Source organism: Brienomyrus brachyistius, chromosome 14 (assembly GCF_023856365.1).
Source record: "Brienomyrus brachyistius isolate T26 chromosome 14, BBRACH_0.4, whole genome shotgun sequence".
Taxonomy (NCBI): Eukaryota; Metazoa; Chordata; class Actinopteri; order Osteoglossiformes; family Mormyridae; genus Brienomyrus; species Brienomyrus brachyistius.
This window is the reverse complement of record NC_064546.1, coordinates 15,948,847-15,973,070: the sequence shown is the minus strand read 5'-3', so window position 1 is coordinate 15,973,070 and position 24,224 is coordinate 15,948,847. Positions and strand designations below refer to the sequence as shown.

At 44.1% G+C, this 24,224-nt stretch overlaps 1 protein-coding gene across 1 annotated transcript; it reads left to right on the top strand.

The window, feature by feature from the left end:
• Nucleotides 1-1,268: 1,268 nt before the first annotated feature.
• six1a (SIX homeobox 1a) lies at nucleotides 1,269-4,031 on the top strand. Its single transcript, XM_048975460.1, has 2 exons — nucleotides 1,269-2,070; nucleotides 3,179-4,031. The coding sequence occupies exons 1-2, from the start codon at nucleotides 1,511-1,513 to the stop codon at nucleotides 3,471-3,473; spliced, it is 855 nt and encodes a 284-aa protein (XP_048831417.1). The 5' UTR covers nucleotides 1,269-1,510; the 3' UTR covers nucleotides 3,474-4,031.
• The last annotated feature ends 20,193 nt before the right edge of the window (nucleotides 4,032-24,224 follow it).

Here is a 24,224-nt window from a genome sequence, read left to right as displayed (position 1 = left end):
TTCCAAGACTTTCGTGTTTTTCCATAATTATACTTTATTCTCTTTAAAAAAAGAAGCTGAAGTGTGATAAAGTATATTGTGCTCGTAAAAGTAACATGTTCACTGTTAAAACCTGAGATCAGACGCTCTTACTACAAATAAATACTCTTTTACTAACGTCAGGACTTAACCGCAAGAAGTGTTTTCATTAATTAATTAACTCATAAACACATTGAGTAATTATCTAGCTGTCCGAAGATTTGATGCTCTAGCCCCAAGTTTTGATCGAAAGGCTCATTTCCGTTATAGTGTTGAATCTTTGGACTCGGGAGAATACAAATCAAAATTCCTCCAGCACGTGACACCCAATTACCCTTCATCCTTATTTCACGCGGGTAAGTAACCTGGCAGCAGCTTCTAGATTAAAACAGTTTGATCGGAACTACGATGACGATTCTTATCTCTCGATTCACCTTAAACATTAATAACTTCGCGTTTGCGTTCTTGGAGCGTCACCATTAAGTCCACAATGACCCCGACTTGTTTGATTATGCGGTTTGACGTGTGTTTGTTCGAAATCCAGAGGTTTAGCATTCGAATTAACAAATCCAAGGTGTGTCTTAACAAAGACGCCGTTACGTCGGCGTGTCGTGCTATCAGCTCTGAATCTGGCAGCTAATCCCTGATGATGGAAGAACTGATTGTTCCAAATCGGGGGCCTTAACTGTGTCCCGGGGGGAAACATCACAGAAAAATTACGAAAATTGTTACATTTTCGGAAAAAAGATAGAAGCTGTTTAATGAGTAAAACCAATCTACAACCCTTCAGACATCCAGTGACATTTATACACACTGTACCCCCCTTCGATTGTATAGGGCAACATTTATACAGTATGTGACAAGGTAGGACCCTTTTGCAAGGAATTTTACTATGTGGTAAAATATGCAGTATAACTATTGACAATAAAGGATAGTAATATTCAGTAATATATCAATATTCAGTAATATATTAACTTGCAATAAATTACATTATTCGATTATCGATGCATTAATAATTTACGGGAATAAGTGGGGTAATTAAATATAAGTTCACCAAAATTAGTGGGCATGGGTGGAGATTGCAATGGAAATAGCTTTTAAAGTCTAATAATTGATTAGTGTGGATGTACCCCTGCTCCCTCAGGTAACGCTGTAGAAGGGGCTCCGGTTTCAGCCCTGACGTCCTCCAGGGAGGAAACGGAGTTGCAAACTTTGTTCTGCTCTACTGCCAGGGTATAGGACGGACTGGCAGCCAATCAGCGTGGCGCGCAGCGCTCTTTAAGCCTGACATAACTTGAACAGGAACAAATTGTCCCGACAATCAACATCCAAAACTCCGTTGCGCTTTTGAGGTGGATATCGTCGATCCGGATTGTATGAAGTACAATAATAAAAACACCGATTCAAAACCTAACCGTTCGATCAGCTCTTAAATATAAATAACGGGGATATCGCGTATAGTATTCGGAATAAAAGCCAGCCTCCGGACAGTATGTCAATGTTGCCTTCCTTCGGGTTTACCCAGGAGCAAGTGGCGTGCGTGTGTGAAGTGCTGCAACAAGGTGGGAACCTAGAGAGACTGGGCCGTTTCCTCTGGTCTCTACCCGCCTGCGACCACCTCCACAAGAATGAGAGCGTCCTCAAAGCCAAAGCTGTGGTGGCCTTCCATCGGGGGAACTTCAGGGAGCTCTACAAGATCCTGGAGAGCCACCAGTTCTCCCCGCACAACCACCCCAAGCTGCAGCAGCTGTGGCTGAAAGCGCACTACGTGGAAGCGGAGAAGCTGAGGGGCAGACCGCTGGGCGCGGTGGGGAAGTACAGGGTCCGCAGAAAATTCCCGCTGCCCCGCACGATCTGGGACGGAGAGGAAACCAGTTACTGCTTTAAGGAGAAATCCAGGGGAGTCTTGCGGGAATGGTACACCCACAACCCCTATCCCTCCCCCCGGGAGAAAAGAGAGTTAGCCGAGGCCACGGGGCTTACGACCACGCAAGTTAGCAACTGGTTCAAAAACAGACGGCAGAGAGATCGAGCTGCTGAAGCCAAAGAAAGGTAGGCATTTATTTTTCATCATATCGGTAACCGATTCCACCACGGGGAACTAAGCAATAAATAAGTTAAATTAATTAGGACTTAATTCATTATATGGTTTATTTCTGAACGCGGGAGCTGGGTATCCCTGTTTTTAATTGAGGGAACTAAAGTTTTCATTTTTCCAATAGAAGATGCTACAGGTCGATCTATAAAATAATTAGTCACTGCGAATCGGAACCATGCGTTACATGCGCTTTTCTTCATTTTGATTTCATTCAGCTAATAGGACAAATCTGCGCTAAAATTAGATAGAAACGAACCACCGGGACTTTTCAAAACGTTCCTGTCGTTGTTTAGTCTTTGAGTAAGAAAGCGAGAGGTCCGAATATATGAATTATTGACAGAGTACTTTAATTCAAATTGTATTACGATTATTCTTGTGTGTTACCAGCAAGCATCGAATACGGAATGAGAATTAAGCATCTACTAGATGCTTGTTTATCCGGTTCAGAATATATTATTTAATTTCAAGGAATAGTACTATTCTTTATACTAATACGCATTAATTTCCTCGTGTAAGTAAGTTGTAAAGTAAAATATATGCATTTTTGTGCGTCGAGTAGTTCGAAGATATTGTAATCTTTAGTTGAAATCGCATTTCGTCCGCAATAAATTTTTATAGTAGCCTATCATGATTGAAGTAAGGACCTATAGAAACGTTTCTACGTTTGCAGCTGCCACCCGTTAAAGTTTACTGGCTCATTATTTTTTACGTATTAAAACCGAGGCCTAACTTTTAAGAATTTCTAAGGTAACTCCTGAAGATATCGACATGCAAGGAGAATCACAGTAAATTATAATCGCAATAAATTTATGAAACTGTGACGTGTGGTATTGAATATGTAGACGAATAGTTATCTGCACAGAACACTTGCATAAAATAATGCTTCAGCACCATGAATGCGATGTAGGTAAAACACTTCTATAGCATATCATGTCAGAAAATGCGCTTGAACAGAGACCCACTGTCAAAATATAAGCCACGCTTAACAGCCTCAACACATATAGGACTCAATAGCTACATTTTACGATGAGTGTTGCTGTTTTTCTGTATTTTCTTCAATAGAGAGAACAGTGAAAACAACAACTCCGGCAACAATAAACAGAATCAGCTCTCCCCTCTCGACGGCGGTAAGACTCTGATGTCCAGCTCGGAAGACGAGTTTTCACCGCCGCAAAGCCCGGACCAGAACTCCGTGCTTCTCCTTCAAGGAAACATGAACCACCCCGGCGGTGCGTCTTACCCTCTTGCCGGCCTCGGCGCTGCGCAGACGGTACACGGCCTCCAAGGACACCCGCACCAGCTTCAAGACTCCTTGCTGGGACCGCTAACCTCAAGTCTGGTGGATCTCGGTTCCTAAACGTTTGAGATTTTATATTATTTTTGCTTTTGTTTTTATATATATATATATACGAAAGAGAAAGAAAGCAAAAGACTCAAATCCGACACTTTTAATGTATATATATAAATATATAAATATATAAATATTAAATATTAAAATTTTAACTACCCAAATTTTCTGATGTGATATGACACGCAGTGATGCTTAACTGGACTGACTTTTGTCAAGTCGTTAAATTCGTAAGTAGGCTAAAGACAGACGCAATTTTGATGGATGCTCTGTTTCTGACGTACATTCTGATCATAACTAAGCACTCGAAGCCCCCTTTAAAAGACGGTCCTAAAAGGTTTTATTACCCCCAACACCTTAGGTGGACTTACCTTCCATTTGCTTGATTTATGGATTTTTTTCGCTAAAGAATTCTTAATACTTAGTTTACACGTATACATCTTGCAATGGAACCTCACTAAGGAGTTTGGTCGAACTTCCCCCCCCCTCCCAAAGCAAGTTCAAGTTCTGATCGGAAGAATCGTGTTGCGGTTTCGGCTAGTGTCCAATAAACATGACGAAAGTCGAGAGGATGTTTCGTGTGAGTTATTTGTACGTCTAAGCGAACGCAGACCGAAATTTTCACAAAAAGGGGTGTGATTGACATGTAGGGTCACATGAAAAGCATTTGAGCGCCGTGTCTCTGATCAGATTTAAAATAGTTAAGCGAAAAATCAGAATATCTAAAGATTCAGCCTCACAAAACATCTCAAACGTTTTATTTTTTTCTAAAATAAATAAAAAATCCATCCCCCTCATTTACCATCACTTTTGTATAGGCTACTGAAAAAGACACCGAAACAAGAAAATTCCAAGATTTCAGAAAGATAAATAATATTCCCTTTTCCATTTCTCCTTCTCCGGAATATTTTACCGGGAGGCCTCTAAGTCATAGTAACATACAAGTTCAGCTGTCTAACTCTTAAGAATCGTGATTATAAAGACATTTGGTTCCTTAACCCCGCTAAATAATAATAATATTAATAATAAACAAGATCAGCAGTGTAGGAGAAGATCGGTCCACTTTGCAGTTTCTGACGCGTTTTGCCCAAGGACGTATGTGCGGAGACGGGGTGGTGTTCGCGGCCCATTGTGAGCGCTGTGGATCATTACGTCTGCGTTGCCGTGTTTACTTTGTGCTCTTTCAGTGTTTGTTCTGTCGGTTCTGGGCCACGGAAAAACGACACCATCTGCGGGAGGCGCGCTCATGTGAGATCTTTCCACCAGAGACCGTAAACATACTCGGGCCCTACACTCATATACACTCAATTACCAAGAAGTACCTACGAAGCATATGCCGCTAGTAGTTAGTGCGTGTTAATCGCCACATTTACATGAAGTTAGCCGGTAGTATCTAATTGTCAACAATTGCAGTTTAGGTTTTTACTAACGGTGTTGCGGTGTGCTAACGAACACAATCTAAATAGTGGTTTTTGGACCCTGTAATACACAAATGTAAATATTTAACGACAGGCTGTTGGTGTTTGGTCGCCAAAGACATTATCCCTTTATTGCGGTAAAATCAATTTCATCCGTTATTTAGAATAAATGCATTAATTTACTTTATGGAAGTTTATGGATTTTATATTAGATGATATACTATAGGCTATTATTTAATGTATTTTTGTCTTGAAATATACCAGGCACTAGTAGTTTTGCAGGATCGTTTTGGGGATTTGCAGCGAAGTATTTGCCATATTGTAAAACAGTAATGGCCTAGTAATAACCGTAATGTTGCAGAAATAATAATGATTTTTAAAAAACCAAATCAGTACAATAATTCAGCGGTTTAAATTCCAAACATGTACATTAAATAATCAGTGTATTTATAACGAATCCATTAAGTGTACAATTTTTCTATCAATGTGAATCCTCGTGAAACGCAATATAGGCTCGTATATATGCGCGGCATCTAAAATAAAATTTACGAGGCGAAGCGATGCAAACAAAAACGAAATGTTATCACTCAGTAGTCGTGGCCTAGACAAATAATTCGTAAGTAAATGTCGTATTCTTTCACAGTAGCTCTGCAGTATTTGTATTCGTGCTCAAGCCCCCCCCCCCCGCTCCTCACGTCAGGCTAAATTGTCTCGAACTGAGCGCACAGTGGATTTCCTGCGCATAATCTGAACCAGTTGCTGCCCGCATTAAAACCTGATTGCGGAGACTATAAAGCTCATACCGGCGTATACCTAGTAACCCCCGTGCTGTCTTTAACCTCGGGGTATGGGGGGTGTTATGCCTTACAAAATGTTATCAGTTGTAATGCTCCGAAAGCGCCGGTCTGAAAAATAAGCTGCACCTACAGAGATCTCTGATTTCCCCTAAACTGAGTTGTCGGTCCCAGTGACATAACGCGGCGGAATTTTATCCAAGTATTTTTTATGGGTCGAAATCGGGGTGATGTGTCGCCTTTTCACCGATTTAAAGACGCTGGTGTGTACAAGGAAAGTACAGCTTAATTTGTGGTCATGTACCAGCTGTCACTCTGATTTTTACTGGTATTTTTTTTAACATAGAAGGATAGGTAACAAACATTTTTATAGAAAGTTTCACACACGGATAAAGGATTATATTTTGGGTACATTTGAATGAGTATGCGCTATTATTTAGGTATGTAGGCCTGTGTAAAATATTAACAAAAATCGGACAGCTATCCTATAAAAAAAATACTTCCCACGGCGATAGAAACACATAAAGCGTGTTTTCCGGTTCAGAGGACTGGTTTAAACTACTTTGATCATATCTTGATGTAGAAATACAAATAAACAATGTTATATATCCGCTGTTTATTCGGACCGTCATATCATCCGCAACACCAGCTTAATATGTCTCTCATATTTAAAAGAAACGTTACTTTTTAGGACTCAGAGTTGTTGAAATTCCGTTGTGACAAAATAAATATTTGGATAAACCGCACAATAACTTAATTCTGCTCTGATGCAATTTAAGTTTACAGTGAATCCTAAGCAGGTTTCAACGACTTCAAAAGCGTGGCTACTGTTTTATCCAGATGTATGGCATGAACAAAATATTTTTAGCAGAACATCTCCTCCGTTATTTCTTATTTCACAAAAAAAGTATTTACCACTGCACCTTCGTCTTTCTCACTTTCGCGAATCGGACAGAGCAATAAGTAAACCATAAAAAATACGCAGAAAATAATAATAATAATAATAATAATAATAATTTTTTTAATGAACTGACAAAGGTTTGGACGGCTTTCCAATCCAAACATTACTCAAGCCTATATAAGAACCACAAATTAATGATCTGATGGTCTGATTAAAAGAAAAAAAGCAAAAACAGCAGGCCTACTTTAGGTTTGGATAAATCTAAACCGCGACAATATACACTTTACAACAGTTCATATTTTCCCTGCACAGTAAATCATGGAATATATCGGGACAGCACTGAAATTTGTGTCTGTGTGTAGTATAAACTTAAGAGTAGTTGCGGGTCTCTATTCATTTCATACGTCCCATAGGGGGAAGTCCATTGTGTGAGGGGGGGGGGGCGCTCAGCCAGACGATCCGTCCACGCAGCCTCGAGGCGCTTGAGAAAGCGCACGCAGAGCGGCCGCCGAGAGGCCGGTAGCCAACATCTCAATCATGCGAGTTTTTTCCCAGTCTTTTCTGGCTCGGAGCTGCGACACTAAATCAAAGAGACTGAAGAATAAACCAGACATAAACCCATATGAGGTGTAAATGGAGGAAGGGGTGCTTTTAATGTGGCGGGAAGGGAGAGGGGGGCTTAAGGTGTAATTTTAGTAATTAGTCAGGTGTAAGCAGGGGGCACGGGAAGCCCGTCTGTTTTTTGCTGTAGACAATGGCTGATGGGGAAGGCAATGGCCGGGCCTAGTAAGGGCTTAGCAGGTACCGTACCTGAGCACGTCCTCTCTCACCCCAGGCGTGGAAGCATCATGTGACACCAGCCCAGGAATCTGCAACCACAGGTTGAGTGGGGAGGTGGATATGGGGGCGGGAGGGAGAAGGTGGGGGGGGGGGACAAAAGGATCTTTTCAAGCCGAGGATAGAGAATGGTACTGGTGGGGAGATTGCGTTACCGTTGATGAATGGACCTGACAGAGGCTAGGCTGGCGGACCCTGGAGGCAGAGCAAGGGCTCCGGTGGCACGTCATGCGGAGTGGGGGGGGGGGGGGGGGGGTTGCAAAGGACACAGTGGAAATAAATATGTCCCTGTGGGCCATAGATGGGAATCCAGACAGCACAGTGAGGAAGAGGAGCTTTCAGCCGCCTCAGATTCTGCTGACCCTAACCGCCCCTCCACCCCCCCCCCCCCCCCATCTACACGCAGCCGTGCCTTTGTGAGCACCTTTAAACCACACCGGGGGGGGGGTTCTTTCTGTGGCAGTACATCAAAGGTTTAGGCTCATTTAAGATGTGTAGGAAGGACTTGGTGATATTGCATATTTACGTTTATGAAAAGGTGGGATGATGTCTCACTGGACGGGGACTTAAAATATTCAAGAAGCTGTATAAATATTAGAGCAAAAGGCAGAAGAGAGATTGGGGGGGGCTGCCGGTGCTGTGTGAAGCTGGGGCACCAGATGATTCACGCCACGGCCGGCCGAGAGAGACGCTGGCGTCGGAGGCGAATGGGGGCGTGTCTCAGATCTCCCTCTGCAAGTCGTTTATACATATTTTGCTAACAAACAAGCAGAAGGAATCATGTGTGTCACAGCAAGGCTAACAAATGCACTAGTGTACACAAAGCCAGCGAACGCTTCACACAGCATGCTGGGCGGGGGGGGGGGATTCAGCTACGCTGTTGCACCTGCTGTCAGAGCCCCGCCCGATTCACACAAGCTTACCTGCTGTTTTTCATCAGTGGGACGCCACGGTGCTGATCTCGGCATGGGGGTGAGGGGCAGGCAGTCGACGCTGGTGACGTACAGCCTCAAAGGTGGGAGGGGCCACTGCGGGGACCGTGGACTGGTCCTCGGTCGCATCAGTCCTGTGCACGGGGAGCTTCCTGGAGCCTAGTGGACACTTGTGTGGTCCCAACAGATGACTTCACACGGCCTTGATGTCCACCTGAAACATGAGATGGAGAGGCCAAGATGGAAAGAGAGACACAGACACGGATGGTGAATGGGATTTCTATCAGTCACCTGCTCATTTGGGGTTTGCGGCATGGCTGAGCAGGAGTCCCCAATAACATCGCACTCAGCGGCGTGTGAACCTGAGCCCTACCTGACAGTGTGCAGATGAACCAGGCCTCAGAGGGTGGCCACCATGCAGACATAAGCTGCACATCATCATAACTCCACGCCCGGGCCACAGAGGCAGGATGACATGCCTGGGCTGCCGCCTCCTGGGTCAAGGCGAGGATGTGAGGGTCCAGGAAAGTCCGCTGCCCTTGAAGATCCTAAATCCCATCCCTAGCATGGTACCCCACACCCACACTCCACCTGGGCTGGAAATCACTGACATCACTTCCTGCAGATAAGCAGTGGTGTAGACATGGTGCTGATTGCTTGGGTGAGGATGGATGGAGTTTGGGGGGGTGGGGCTCTCATGCCGAGTGACAGCTCCGCCTTCCCCATGCAGTGCAGATACCACACTGCTGAAGATTATAGCTTTGACCAGTTTTTAGGGTTCGAAGAACGTAAATATAAATATGATTGAATCCTCGAAATCTTAAATAATGCGGTCATCTCACACACACACATACACACACACACACACACACACACACACACATACACACACACACACACACACACACACACACACACATACACACACACACACACTCGGAGATGTCCTAATTTATTCTGAAGGACATTTCACTGTGCTCTCATGGATATCTGAGACTCTCTGTGTTGGTGGGGGGCAGTTAGTGGGAGGAGTGAAAGGGTTAACAATCCCCCCTCTCCCGTCAGACTTTTTCCTCCGGGGTGGTGGGCACTGGTAGCTACAATGGGAGAAGATTGGGGGAGGGGGGGTGTTTCAGGAGTGCTCACCTGCAATTGTGGGGGGTGGGGGGTGAGGCTAGCAGGCAGGTCTCTCAGGCCGGCCTGTTGAGAGGTGCGTTTGTTCGGTGACGGCAGAGTGACGGGCAGCGTAACCCGAGCTGGCCGCCTGGCCCCCCCATACACGGATAAAACCCTGGATGTTCCCTCAAACGCTGCAGGAAATGAAAGTTGTAACGTGATCCGGGTGCGCCAGCGTCTCCCCTCTGCATCGACAAAGGGCTCACAGGAATCCGCGAGTATTATTTTCATCCTGCGGATGATGGAGGGACGAAGGGAGGAGAGAGAGAAAGAGAGAGATGAACAAGGGAAAGGGGGGAGGAGGAGAGTGACGCATAGCAGGAGAGAGAAGGCAGCGAAGTCGAAAGAGGAAAAAACAAAAGCAGGCAGGCAATCAGAGAGCATGTTCTGTTTGTAAAACAATCAGAATTCAGACGTGGCAGAAATGCAGACGCGTGAGCGCGCTCACAGAAACACACACATTAAGAAAAATAAACTCAGCTCCCTCCCTTTCATCTCCTGGAAACTTCCGGACTTCCTCTTGTCACTCATCACTCGGCGCTCCCGGATGACAGAACCGGCCAGTCTCCACCATGGTGCCGTCGGCTGTTAGCGACTAGCTGTTAGCTTCTGAGCTGGTCCTCTACAGCTATCTAGACAGGAAGCGATCAGTTTGGCCTTGTTATCCCCCCATGTGTCTCGGAGGCTGACTGCTTTAGACCCTGGTCTGGAGCAAGGGCACAGAAGGGGGTTAACACCTCCATCTTTTACCCAGCTCCACCCACGTCCACCGCATGGCAGCAGTGACAGCTATAATTGGTTAACTGTCCCTGGCCTTTGACTTTTTGTTATATAAAATACTGCTCACCCACTGATACAGCTTAACCAGGGCCCTGAATCCTACAGCCGTTGGCTGGTGTAACTCTAAAAGACAGAGCACCACAGTTACACCATGATGTAGAGCCAGGGTGTGTATTTGAGCTCACATACATGGTCTGTGAAAAGCAGTGTGTTCCTGTAGCGTGCTGCAGTGGCGTCAGGGACACCTCACACGGAATCACATCCTGCCAGCCTGGAAATCCAGTGACCTGTGGACATCCTTTGTTCTCCAAAGGGCACCTACCACTCAACTCTGAAAATAAACTTAGGGAAGGAGTCTGGTTGGACAAACCATTTACGAGAAAGTCTGAAGGGAACCCAAACAGCAGAGATCCACACGGAAACGGCACGGCATTGTGTTTTACTCACTGCAGATAATATTCTGGCCTGTTTTACACTGTATTGTCTCTTCTCTGTTACTGGACTGCAATATCCCATCCCATAGCTCATGAAAAAACACAGGGATGCAAATTATTTAGTTTTCAGTTATAACAGACAAGGATTTGTGACTGGAAACTGAGGTGCCAATTTTTAGATCATTTGATGGACGTTAACTCTAATTTGATGAATATGCTATAATCAGGGATGGACATAACTGGTACGCAAGTACGCATTCACCTTTAAAAATGATACGTGCGACGATCGATTGTGGTAACAGTGTAAATGCGTACTTATTTTACGTGTATTTGCGCTGCTATGACAAGAAAATACCTTGCACTTTAACCTGTATACTGCAAATGAAGTAGAGTTAGCATATAAATATTAAAATGCATTAATGCATGATATGTTTTCATATCAGCGCAAATGCACATAAAATAAGTACGCATTTACATCGCTACCACAATTGATTGTCACACGTATCGTTTTTAAAGGTGAATGCGTACTTGTGTAGCAGTTATGTCCATCGCTGGCTATAATCCTCAGTTTCCAGCTGACACTTAGGGAGGTTAGGGTTAGGGTTTGGGTTGGGGTTGGGGTTGGGAGCGGGGCCTTTCCCAGCGACGTGCCTTTGGCCGAGTCCAGGATCAGTCCTGCTTTTTTCCTTCTTCTGGTCCGTGTATTCGCCTGCAGACTGTCTTGCGTTGTCACATGATGCTCCCCACCGCGTCACTGTCGTTCCCCAGATGCCGACCGTACATCGTCCCTGGAGTCTGTGCGGAGATGGGGAGCCCTGTGACTCCAGGTGGGGGGTGGGTGAGGGGGCATTGGCTCCGAGGTCAGGGAGTGAAAGTGCGACGGGAGCCGACAAGGGCAGGATCAGCGGGAATTATGGCCGCGCAGCCTGAGAAAAGCATGAGGGTCGCGACTTAAACGTGGTGACAGCTGCAGAAAGTGGAGCTTGCGGTTATTTATAAACGGCGGAAAGCTCTGTGGCGGCACTTCCCAGCAGCAGGCAGGCACACGGGCACCTGAGCGGCGCCGGTGCCCAAGCGAGCACGCCGGACCACCCAGTACATCCCGGGATGCGCTCTGGCCGTAGCCGAGCTCGTGGGCCACGTCAACGGCGCACTGACATGACCGTGTGTCCGAAAACATTCCATTTTAATGCATTTAACCCCAGGTTGCTGTAACAGGGCAAACAGTGGTTTGAAGGACAGACACTGGAGTCTCCTCTCATCCCAGAATGAGCTGCACAGTATCAGAGGTGCAGCTGATGATGTGGGTCCACGATGCCGGCATCATGTCGCCTGGGCTTGCTGCCTTTTGAGAGTCACCGTTTTCAGCCTTTCAAGAGATGGATGTCAAAGCGTGTCGGTTACACCTCGAAACCTGATCGGGTCTCCGGTGTCTTAAAGGGGAAGGCCCAGTAAAAGGGGAAGGCTGCTTCGCCAGACAGCGGGGATAGAGAGCGAGAGCCCTGGAACCTCTGTACCTGAGGAGTGGGCTCTCTGGTGAACCAAGATGGAGACCCCACCCCCTCATACTCCACAACAGCGTTCCTGTGCATGGTGCTGCATTCGATCGCAGGGGCCAAAACAAAACAAACAAACTGCCGTTTCTACTGGGCTTTGCGACTTTACACAAAATGGCCACTCAGACCTGCCTACAGGCACCACGTGAGACAAATACTCAGCGTAACTCCAGCGTAGCACCGTTCATCCTGTATAACGTTGCCTGCCTCCATAGGCTAATGCTTCGGCGCTAACCGCATTTGCCATTCATGCTGAGCCACCAGTCGGCTGTCCTCTCATCCGCGCCAATGGTAGATACTACAAAGTAGGCGTCTATGAATCTAAACGTCTTTCATGGTTCCCAGAAAGTGTCGCACGTTAGCTAATCGGTGGAACCTCGGCAGCCGCATCCATAGGGTGAGGGAAGAGTGGGCAGGGGAATGAAATGGGGGTGAGTTTGGGGGAGGGCAAGGGGGGGGGGTACATGTAACTCAACACGCACCCCATAAACACTGACAGACGGGCTGGGAACAGATCGACTTGACCCCAGGGTCAGGCAGCCAGAGTGTGTGTGCGTGTGTGTATGTGCGTGTGAGTATGTGTATGTGTGTGTGAGTGTTTGGGGTAAGGGGGTGGGGTGCAGTGGAGGGCGGCTAATGGACAACACATCTGCAAGGTTGATCTCTGACCCCCTGAGCTGCCCCGAGGCTCTGTGCCTTGGCATTCAGCTTCCATTATGGCCAAGGCAGGAAGGAGCTACGTGGTTAGCATATCCACCCTACTCATCTCAGGCAAACTGTCGCACCTACAGCACACTCAGGGCTCCGTGGGTGCTCACCTGTGTAGCTGCTGTTCCCCAATCCTTCCTGAAAGATAGATTATGCTCATCTTCTATACCCATAGATCGTTTGTAAGACCACCCTGTATATGCAAATTAAACGATCTAATTATCTAATTATTATTACTGTTATCTTCTTCCAAACTCCGTTAATAAAGAATTCTTCACACGCCATGTTAAGACGAGGAGCGTAAAAGAACAGATGACCTTTAAGAAAATATTTACTTGTTTTAGGTTTACGAGACTATTCGGAGAGGAGACTCTGGCAAAAGGTTTACATCTCCATCTAGTGGTCACAGGTAGGTCCTGCAATACAACGTCTAACAAAAGCAGTAAGAGACAGTTCATCATATAAAACAGATGAATTACACGTGTAAAAAAAATCCATTAAATGAAAGATGATAATATGTAAACACTTTGAAATCCCAGATCCTCAGCTGTTCATATTAAGTAGGACTATGCTTTAACAAATAGCAAAAGCAAATAGCAGTCCTTTGCAAAAGGCTCTTCACAGCAACATTAACACAGACTAAAAGATGGGCATTTATATTTGAGGTAGTGTTCATTTCTCAATGTTCTGAGGAATACGGAATAGAGGAGACCCAGGTTGATTGGCACAGGGATAATTTCCACAGCTAGAAGAGGGAGCTTAATAAAAATCTAATTAACATTATGAGATACAACTACAAGAACCATATTCATCCATCGTGTCGAGAGACCGCAAGGCCACACAGTGCTAAGGTAGCTATCATTTTTTTGGATATCAAAAGAAAAATATGACGTCATGGACTAATTTTATATGTAACTGGGTGAAATACTGAAATTACATTAATTGTACCAAAAATAAATGACGATTAGCTGTGTTTTGTGAGGAGATTTGAAAACTTACAATAAGTCACGCTGGCTTGGTATCACGTACCAGCTTTGCTTGGTTTGCACATAATACACAAGTGTATTTAATAATATTTCGTGTGTTAATAATATTTTTGTGCAATAAGTAAAAACAATTTGCTTATTTGAAAATTCATTTGGAGAAAGAATGTAATATGACGACATTTAAAATGTTCTGTGGCCAAGATTTTATTGTTTTATGTTCTTATTAGCATATATACACAATGTATACATTTATTAGATATTTTGAGTGTCTTGAGTGACATTCAGAAATAGTATTTCAGTGACACGGGACATTTGTTTTTATTTTGAATTAAAGTAAAAATTAGAATTATTTTTATATGATGATAGATTCTTACAAAATTTATAGAATATTAATGCCGCGTGAACAATTGCCGCGGATTGGGGCTCGTTGGCACAAGAGCGCAACATGTTGTTATACTTGAATAAACTATTTACAGTAGCTGTTTTCTCTAGTCTAATGTGTCTGGGTTTTAGCTGAGACCGTAAGGATTAAGTTGCAGGTAGCTATAGGTTATCATAGTGTATTATATGTCTGAGCTACGCACAGCTGAATGAAAACTGTGCCAAACGAACTGGGTCTCCTCTGCTGTTTTACACCAGAAAACACGTTCAGCCCTCCTGTATATGTCAGCTCCAAACTTAAAGACAGTGACGTCCAGGGCTGGGGACATTCCAGAATGCATTTATCAGTTCCGGTCCAAATCAGGAAATGCAACTGGAGGTGGAATTTAAATCTCCCTGAAATTCGAATTCGATTCCAATTCTGTTCCACATCGTTTTTTTCCAGTCCCAAATGCAGTTCCATTTCCTGATTTGGATTGTAATTGATAAATGCATTCCGGAATGGCCCCAACCCTGATGGCGTCTCTCAGAGTCTTAAGTGATGAATATTGTTTCAACCCGCTTCATTTCCTGTGTTTCCGTTTAAATCTTTTAACTAGTGAATCCCAAGATAGCATTAACTTAAGCGATTCATTAACTTTAACGCTTTAATAATAACCGATTGAAATAAACGATTGTCATAGGAATAGCGGTTAATTACGTAAATTGACCTAGCGGGCGGCTGTTTACATAGAGATTAATCTCGTACAATCTCCACCTCAGTTAGCACAATATAGCCATATTTATTTACGTGAAATGTCAAGCTCAATCGCGCCAGTAGTTCAGCGAATCGTTTCGCATATGACTATAGTAGTTTCCCATGGTAACCATTAGCTCTTGGCGACTGTAGCCACCCAGTGGTCACTAGGCGCCACTGCAATTTCATCTTCAATTTCATAACAGCGCTTCGGTGGGCCGCTGACCCAACGTTTCATCTTGCGATGCCGTGATGTCTTCGTGTGCGCTCGGCTCTAAGCAGAATTACGGAGAAAAATAAATCGCAATTAAGGCCGCTGACTGAATCCAGGTTTTAAGTATCGGGCAAATAAGGAAATGCCGCATTAATGAATATGGCGCCGGTAATTATTAACGAGGCCTGCTGAAAATAGGGCGCACCTTTACAATTTTAATTTAATGCAAATTTAATTTGTTAAATAGCTAATAAAATCGCTCAGTTTATAGCCATTATTTATTACAATATAAATTAAATAGCGCGTAGTTTAATAATGCATTTGCATGCTTATTTTTCAAAATGAGAAAACTGAACATTGAACCCGGCCAGTAAGTGATGCAATAACGTGACTTCTTCCTTCTGTCACAGAAAAAGACTGTTTACTTTTAAACATCGGAATAAAGTGAACCTGTTTAAATCATTGTTGCCAAGTGGTCAGGCGCAATCGACAGTCCGATCGCCAAAACATTTAGAGATCGCAGGTGATCGCAGCCCTAACCTCACCTTCTCCATTTAATGATGGAACACATTTCCTGTGTACGAACTCACTAAATATATCTAGGTTGTTGTGATCTTTGCTATACAGCTCTTCTGTGTCTCAATTTCCAACTGCATTATAAACACCGGCTGAACTCAATGTTTAATTCTGCATCTAGCAGGCATACAGATTGGGGGAAAAAAATTAAGAGACCAGTCCAGATTACTGATATGTGCTTTTCTATTTCTGTGGCGGCCATTCCGAGTGCAACGTTCTTCAGTATATCCACTCCAGATTTCTGGAAAACGAACGTTGCTATAGTTTTAGTCTTCAGCAACTTTGGAGTGTTGCAATATTAGTCTTGGTCTGTCCTCATAGCTTTCTGGAATTCAGCGTGAAGTACTTCAAGAGCTTATCTCTCCTGTTTGTTTTTCCTTCTTAAGGGCTATGGGTATATTCTGAGGGTAATTTCATGGAAGCTGGATGGCCTTGTTGTTGTACATAAATAGTTCAATCTATTGTACAATCTTTTGTAGTACTTTACGTTTCCTTTTTTACTCTTTGCTATTTGAACTGAGCCCTTGGGTCATTCAGCACTGAAGTACAGCTCTGCTTGATTCTGTGAGCTGGCTACTGCACAGGGGAAAAGATGATGGTTGCTGGGAGAATGTCTTGTCCGTGACAAGATTGTTAGATTTGCAGAAGCTGATTATTCGTTCTCTTTCTTCCTTAATTGTATTTCCAAGTCCGTATTGTCTAACTGTATTTCCCTTCCATTTGCTTTTTACTTCAGCATTCCGGTCCCTTTGAAATCCTGGTTTGCATCCTCTCCATTTCAGCCCGAACCTGGTCACCGAATGTTTTCCTCTTTCTTTCACGGCAGATTTTGGGAAATAACCCTGCATGACTGTCATTGATGGGGAGAAATCAAATATGCCACTAACTGCATTGTAATCTTTTCCAATGTTGTTCCTGACTATGACTGTCTGGCCATTACTTTCGCCATTTCCTGAGTAGTAAATGGTGTGTTTGCCTGGCAAAGTGTACCAGTCGAATCCATTTAAATTTGTAATAATCCATTTTCACCTCTGGGATAGGCTCCACACCCCCAGTGACCCTGAACAGGATAAGCGGTTTCAGAAAATGGATGGATGGATGGCGTTTCTCCTTTATCAAGTTGTTTTTTTACTTTGTGTATTTTATGTTCGTATGGTAATCCATGCCTTGTGGCCTTGGGCTTCCATTTCTGGTATGACAGAAATTTCAGCAGCCATCCGACAGCCTGTGATCCAACTGCATCATAAACACCGGCTGAACTCAATGTTTAATTCTGCATCTAGCAGGCATACAGATTGGGGGAGAAAAAATTAAGAGACCAGTCCAGATTACTGATATGTGCTTTTCTATTTCTGTGGCGGCTATTCTGTGTGCAACGTTTGTTGAATTCCAGCACTAACTCCACAAAGAGCAAGTTGAGGGAGGCGTAAAGATAATTTCCCTACAGGGGATCAATAAAGTATCAATTAAAGTGTCAATTAATTAATGATGTTCTGACCTAATTCGACTTAATGGGCTTCTGCTGTTTGGGAACCACTGCTATGGATCTAACAATCACGTTTGAATCGGACCAATCAGATGTCACAAAAACATTCCCAATGATACATTTCAAATTTCAATCAAGATGCATCATGTCACAGCCACTGACGGGACGAACGTTTCTAAAGTTTTGAATGAAGAGAAAGCTGAACCAGGACAGCCGCCAGGAGAAGGTACAGTGAGTGGTGGGTTGCTTGCCAGCTTAAGAGTTCTAAGATGGCAATACACAGGAACATGGAGATACAGGAGATGCTGAATGGTGATGAAGCAGTCCTGCAGTGGGCGGAGCCACTCTGTAGTGTATGTGATGAGCACTGAGGATAATCAAGAAGAATAGGGAAGCTTCGTGCTGTGGATGCAAGGGCAGGATGTTTGAAACAGGCTCCTAGAAACCAGACTAAAGTCCCACGAATCAAGACAGAAGCCCTTCATCAAGACCAGAAGGACTGGACCATAGAGGACTGGGGTATGGTCATCTTCTCTTCATTTTTTCAGTTCTATCCAAGAGCTGGCTACTGGATGTTTAGGTGGAGACCTGGAGAGGCCTACAAGCCCCAGCGTAAAGTTTGGTGGAGGACTGTTAACGACATGTGGGTGTTTCACGGCTGGAATTGGGCAGATGCTTCTCTCTGGGATGGATTAATGACTCAAACAATGCAATTACTCTGGGTTGTCCTGGATGAATACTTGCTTCTGTCTGCTCAGGCCCTGTTCCAAGCAGGTCAATCAAGGCGTGACTGGTGTACCGCCAAATTAAGACCCTAAGAGAGCCAGACCTGAACCCCATCAAAAATAGCTGGAATATAAATACTGATTGTTGAACCCTAAATAAAAACTACATAATAATGATTCTTGTTTGTATCATTTAATGTACAGCTACATTGTATTCTTTATGTATCTTAACCAATTGTCATGTTCTGAATGACAATTTTTAAGAATGACAATAAGAATATCAAGATGGGTATTTTTACAAGGACACATTATAATTGATTGTAAAACCAGTGAAGCTGAAAAATTTGATGTGGTTTCTTAATTATTTCGTAGCTCTTAATTATTAGATCTGTAGGCTATAAAGTCTAATGTCCGTGTGCCGCCCTTCCCTGCTAGCTGGCTTCTTGCCAAATATGTGAAGGGCTTGTTTGAGGATTACTTACTTACTTTTGGATCTGATGTTAAATGTCACACCTCTCAAAAATCATATTTATCTGCTTTTAAATGGGAATCACAGGGGGAAATAGTGAGCAGACACTGTAGATAAATGTCGCCAAACCTCAGAGTCCAGCCTGTTTCTTTAACTGTTCCTGGGCTCATAAGTTGCCCCCCCCCGCCCCCCCACAGCCCGGCATCCAAATCATACCCTTGGAGTAACTGGAGAAGGACAGCTGAGCATTGCCACCCCCGGGGGCCTAAACATAGGCCCTGATTAAACTCTGAACTCCATGAACTTACTCTCCCACTATTATTCCTCACAGTTGTTACGAGCTCGTATACTTGCGCATTCAGCTGAAGACGGATCGATGTTTCCTGTTATGCTGTGCTTGGCGACCATCTTTTAAGATACAATTCGGGTGCTGCATGGCAATTATCTAAACTGCTCTGATGAGAAATGCTAATCAATGTGCAGAGTCCTGCACAGAAAAAAGGCCCAGTGACAAAATGTGATCTTGGGACCTTAGCCAATTTTTTTTAACTCAATTATTATACAGGCAAGAGCAATATTTTGAGAGTGGTGCAAGTCTTTGTTCTTTTATTTTCTTCCATCAGAGCAAGAAGGGCAGACCCCAATGCCAGATCTTTGTACTGATTTTAGTGCAGAAAGGCCTTGAACGGGATGCTGGCTTGTATTGACAGACATGCTGGGTAATTCAATGAGTACAATCTTTCTCACCACTTGTCAAGACGAAATTCGAAGCCTTTGTCCCTGCCACCTTGCAGTATGAAGTTATCGATCGTTGGCACGCTTTGCATTTATATTCTGGAAGTAGTTGTTTGTATAAAATATCTCCTTGGCAAAAGTTTGAGCAGCAGTTTTGCTGCTCATCGGGCGGGAGGTAGGATTGCAGCTGCTTGGCAGCCTGTGTCTGCCAGTCTCCTTTGTTTTGGTTGGCCCATGCACACTATCCCACACGTTACTTCATCTAAGAGGAATAATTGAGCAGCATGAGGTGTTCAGCATGCTAGTGTGTAAGGAATGCTGCTGAACACAGGGCACTGGAAAAGCGTCAGAGAGACTGATTCCTAGACGACTGGTGCTGATTACATTTATTGCACTTTATTGGGTTGCATTACATTTAAACTACAGGGTAGGGGGCAGCACAATTGTTAGCATGGCTACTTGATAGCTGCCGCAAACCTGCTTTGGACAAGCGGGTATAGAGGAGGGATGGAGGGATGGATGGAGGGATGGATGAATAGAGAACTACAGCACATTTCAGTTCGACGAATTTGAAGTTGGCCAGATTTTTGGCCAGAATATTAAGAAGAGGGCTGTGTGTGTGTGTCTGTGTGTGAGTATGTGTGTGTCTGCGTGTGAGTATGTGTGTGTCTGCGTGTGAGTATGTGTGTGTCTGTGTGTGAGTATGTGTGTGTCTGTGTGTGAGTGTGTCCGAGTATGTGTGTGTCTCTGTGTGTGAGTATGTGTGTGTCTGTGTGTGTGTGTATGTGTGAGTATGTGTGAGTCTCTGTGTGTGAGTATGTGTGAGTATGTGTGTGCCCTGCAATGAGTTGGCACCCTATCTTGGGTTATTTCATGCCTTGCGCCAGCAGGTCCTGGGATAGACTCAAGACACAGGACAAGTGCGTTTGGAAAATTATTGGATGTGTATATGGAGGAGGACTGGGAAGGGCTGACCTTATTTACATTTTTCATATGTAAACACCTGGCACACCCCCATTCTTGCATCATGAAGCGTCCAGTTAGCTTGTAGGGCTCACTGTGTAGGTTGGGTAGCATGTGTGATACCGTATAACTGAAAGGAGTGACATCACATCCTATTCGTCCTCTTTCTGGTGTAATGACATGCTGCCAGAATTTTTATTCATTTTACGCCAACTGAAGGAGAAGAATATCTGTTACACAGCCTTTGGAGGAGAAAACAACCGAATTAAGTATAATTGCTTTCCGCGTTTGTTCTCATTTTTTTTTGTCAGCGCATTTTGTTTTGGCCACTAGGTGGCAGCATACCGAGGCCTTCGCGCAGTTTATAAACCCAATGAAACTTACGTATTGGTTAATTAACATGGCTGTTAAATTTAATAAACAAGTTTCCCTGCTGCGGTCATTCAGTGTTGTGAGCAAATATGATGTTTGTGGTAGAATCTGAATATAAAATATTTATAAGAGCTACTAGGTTTATTTATGTCACTTGCATTTTTAGTTCTAAGTTCATCTTATTAAAGTAATTACCAAAGACTAACTTTTCAAAAGACCTGTGTTTGACTGCTCATATAAAACAGCCGTCAGCTAACCCAGACAGAACCACGCCTTCTGATTACGATAATAATTTAGGGAGGCATCAAAATGTCTTGAAAGGAGTGATCGTTTATAATAATATAATGTGGTTTATACTATCTGCCACTAGGGGGAGCTGCTTTTTTCCACCTTCTTTTCTATAAACTTCTATAAAGAAGAGATAGCAGGGCAGCCTACTGGCCCCAGGCTGTGTATATAGTGAAGCAGACTGGAACAAAATCTCCTAGGTGGTACCAGCTGCTCTCATCAGGACTGTGAAACCCTATATCTGGGGAGGGTGGGGTGACTGGCCAGAGAAGTGGCCCAAAAAGGTGAGAGGCTTGAATAGATAAGGGGCTGCTTCAGTGGCACTACTCAGCAGAGGGAACCTGACACCTCTCCCCCCCCCACCTCACACTATACCTGCTCCACCAATCGCCCGCCTGATGATGGGCTTTGGGGATTACATGCTCCGGCGAAATGCTGCAGGTCTGAATGTCCACCTGAGAAACATCTATGGCACCAATCCCATGAATGCTGAACACTGACATCCCATGTGCCAAGACCCAATTTCAGTCGCCGACGATTGGCCCGTCGAGGCCACTGCCTTCGACTGCCACCCAATCTACATTGCACCCCACCCCCACTGCTCCCCCTGCAGGTGGTGGGTCCACAGGAAGGTGAAGTCATGTTACTTGTTCGGGCTGTGCCTGGCCAGGTCCCACAGGTGGAGGTCCGGCCACCAGGTGCTCACCTTCAAACTCCCTCCTCACTCTGAACTCCAAGGTGAGGCCTCGGTCTCCCCAGTCTGGGTGGGATAAGAGATTCCTTTATGTTAATCGCTCTTAGGTTAGCTGCTCACCTAGGACCAATTTGCCTTGGGAGACCCTACCAGGAGTAACTGCCCCCGACAACATAGAGGATCACAGAGTCACACAAACCTCCACCACAATAAGGGGGCCGATTCATGGAGGGGAATTTTTGATATGCCATTGCATATTTACCTTAAATGATGCCCAGCAGATGCCTGTCAATGGCTGTGTCTGAGGAAGTGGTTAGTGGGGATATCGCGTATCCAATAGGCAGGCAGCATTGCAGTGTGCTGTCCATGGTACTGGAATGTAGCTCAGGCCCTGATTGCCCACAACCTGAAGTGTGTGTGTGCCTATGTGTGCGTGTGCTTGGGTGTGTGTGCCAATGTGAGTGTGTGTGTGTGTAGGTGTACCTATGTGTCTGTGTGCCGGTGCGTGTGTGCGTATGCCTGTGTGTGTGCCTATATATATGTGTGTGTGTGTGTGTGTGTGTGTGTGTGTGTGTGTGTGTGAGAGAGAGAGAGAGAGAGAGAGAGAGAGAGAGAGAGGGGGACAGAAAGACCGACTGACTGACTCTACCCTTATTGCATATGTGGAGACTTGAGCAGGACTGCTGACTGGTACATTACTTCCCAGGCTTTCAGCACAAATCCCAGCTGCTTAAACCTGAGGTGCTAAAGGCCTGGCAGAATTAACACCTGCAGACTTATTAGGTAAAAGCTGAGCATGACTAAACCGTGCCTATGTTGTTGCCTAGGTGTAGAGTGGCCTTTTATTACTTTATTTGTATTTTTCATTCATTTCTGGTTGGAGAGAATGTGGGAGGGCCTTTCAAATTAATAAACAGTACTTCGTTTACACTGGAATGCGGCTAACAATGGGTTAATTTTGATGAGAATTCGGTCCTGCGTGTGTGAATTTGGTCCTATGTTTGTGAATTTTGTCTTATGTCTTGTGTGAATTTCAACATGCTTAATAAATGCCTTGTTTTTTTTTATCCAACACCCTTTTGAGGTCCTCAAAGCTTAGTGAGAGATTTGTAAATAAACCTTTCAGTCTTGATCTTAGCGTACGTCTGGAGCCTTATCACAAGGCTGGATTTTTTGCATCAGCAGGATTTAAGTTAGTCCGGGCTAAATGTAAGTGAACAAAATACAGTCTGTTTGAATAGGGGGTTCCTTAAATCCAACATGTTATCTACCTGACCAACAAATCTCACAGCATGATACAAGTCTCTGCTGTGTCTGGTAGTCTGAGAACATTAAATGTTACTTATGGATAGGATGACCAATGGGGAACAAGCCATCACAAAGACAATCCCTAATCACAACTGGAAAAGTAAACATCAGTCTTGCCCCAGTTTTATGTACTATTATCCAGTTCTCTGCTGCGGATGTATTTAACACATCAGTAAGACTCATCATCGATAGAATTTCGAAGAAAATAAATATGTTTTCGTTAAGAAGACGGTGCCGGATGTTGCCACCAGAGGCCGCTCTTAGTTTTCAGATTCTGCTCTCTTTTCCTTCGACTGACGGTTCAATTTGCCGTTAATTAGACAATCTAATCTAGTTATTTAGAAAACCTGTAACGTAAAGCTGTGTGGTCAAAAACACATCGTAACATGAACACTGATTCCACATGCTGGACAGCAGAACTGGAGTAACAGAAAATGATGGCGAAGCGCGATCGGAAACGCCAGACCTTCCTTACAGATGAGTCGAAATAAACATTTACCAGATTTGTCGTCGTGGTAGACGATAGTAACGTTAATATCCGTGATCGGCTATGCTGAGTGTGTTTTCATTTTAATTGTAACTTCCGTACTGTGAAAAACTTATCAAAGTAGCATTGATGGTCTGTTTTACAGTTCATTTCGCTTTTCGGTTTAAAATAACACATACATGTATGTTAATACAATTAATTTTATTTAATACGCATTAAATGTAATTGCTTAGAACACAAAGCCGTACTATAAAAAATAAAGGTCAGTCGGCTTCTTTATTAAAAATCCATTTCAGCTGAGAAAAAAAAAACTTTCTTTTCCATTCAGTCTAAAATAAATAGAAAGACTAAATAGGAACGGCTCAAGAATGGGTTTGCACCAAGCTAGACCTGGGCCCAAACTTGTCCTGTTCTCTGTTGAGTAAGCCGACGTGATTAGTGGCTTGTTATACAGCACTAAACCTTCCTGAGCAATTTCCACAAGAGACTAACCTTTTCATACACTGACAGCAGACAAAAGCGGTATCCAGAAGGTCGCCCACTTTCATTTAATTAGAAAATGTAGTGTTGGAATCCGGCGATTCTTGGTGCACTTCTTACGTAATATAGGAGAGAATGTGGTTGGAAAACTTTAAATTAAGAGTGGTAATCAAGGTCCCAAAATTCTGTGACTGTAATTATCATTTTAATATTTATGGTACGATTTCCCTCTTTCTGATGAAGCTATAGATTCCGGTCAATTACCAGCGTCTCGGGCTGAAAAGAGGTGACGTGTCGCAGACTTGTCGCGCGGCCGCCTTACGT

Bases quoted from the DNA above. Each gene is read 5' to 3' on its own strand.
- six1a (XM_048975460.1), top strand. From the start codon at position 1,511: ATGTCAATGTTGCCTTCCTTCGGGTTTACCCAGGAGCAAGTGGCGTGC. The intron at 2,071-3,178 runs GTAGGCATTTAT...TTTCTTCAATAG, and splicing joins GCTGCTGAAGCCAAAGAAAG to AGAGAACAGTGAAAACAACA.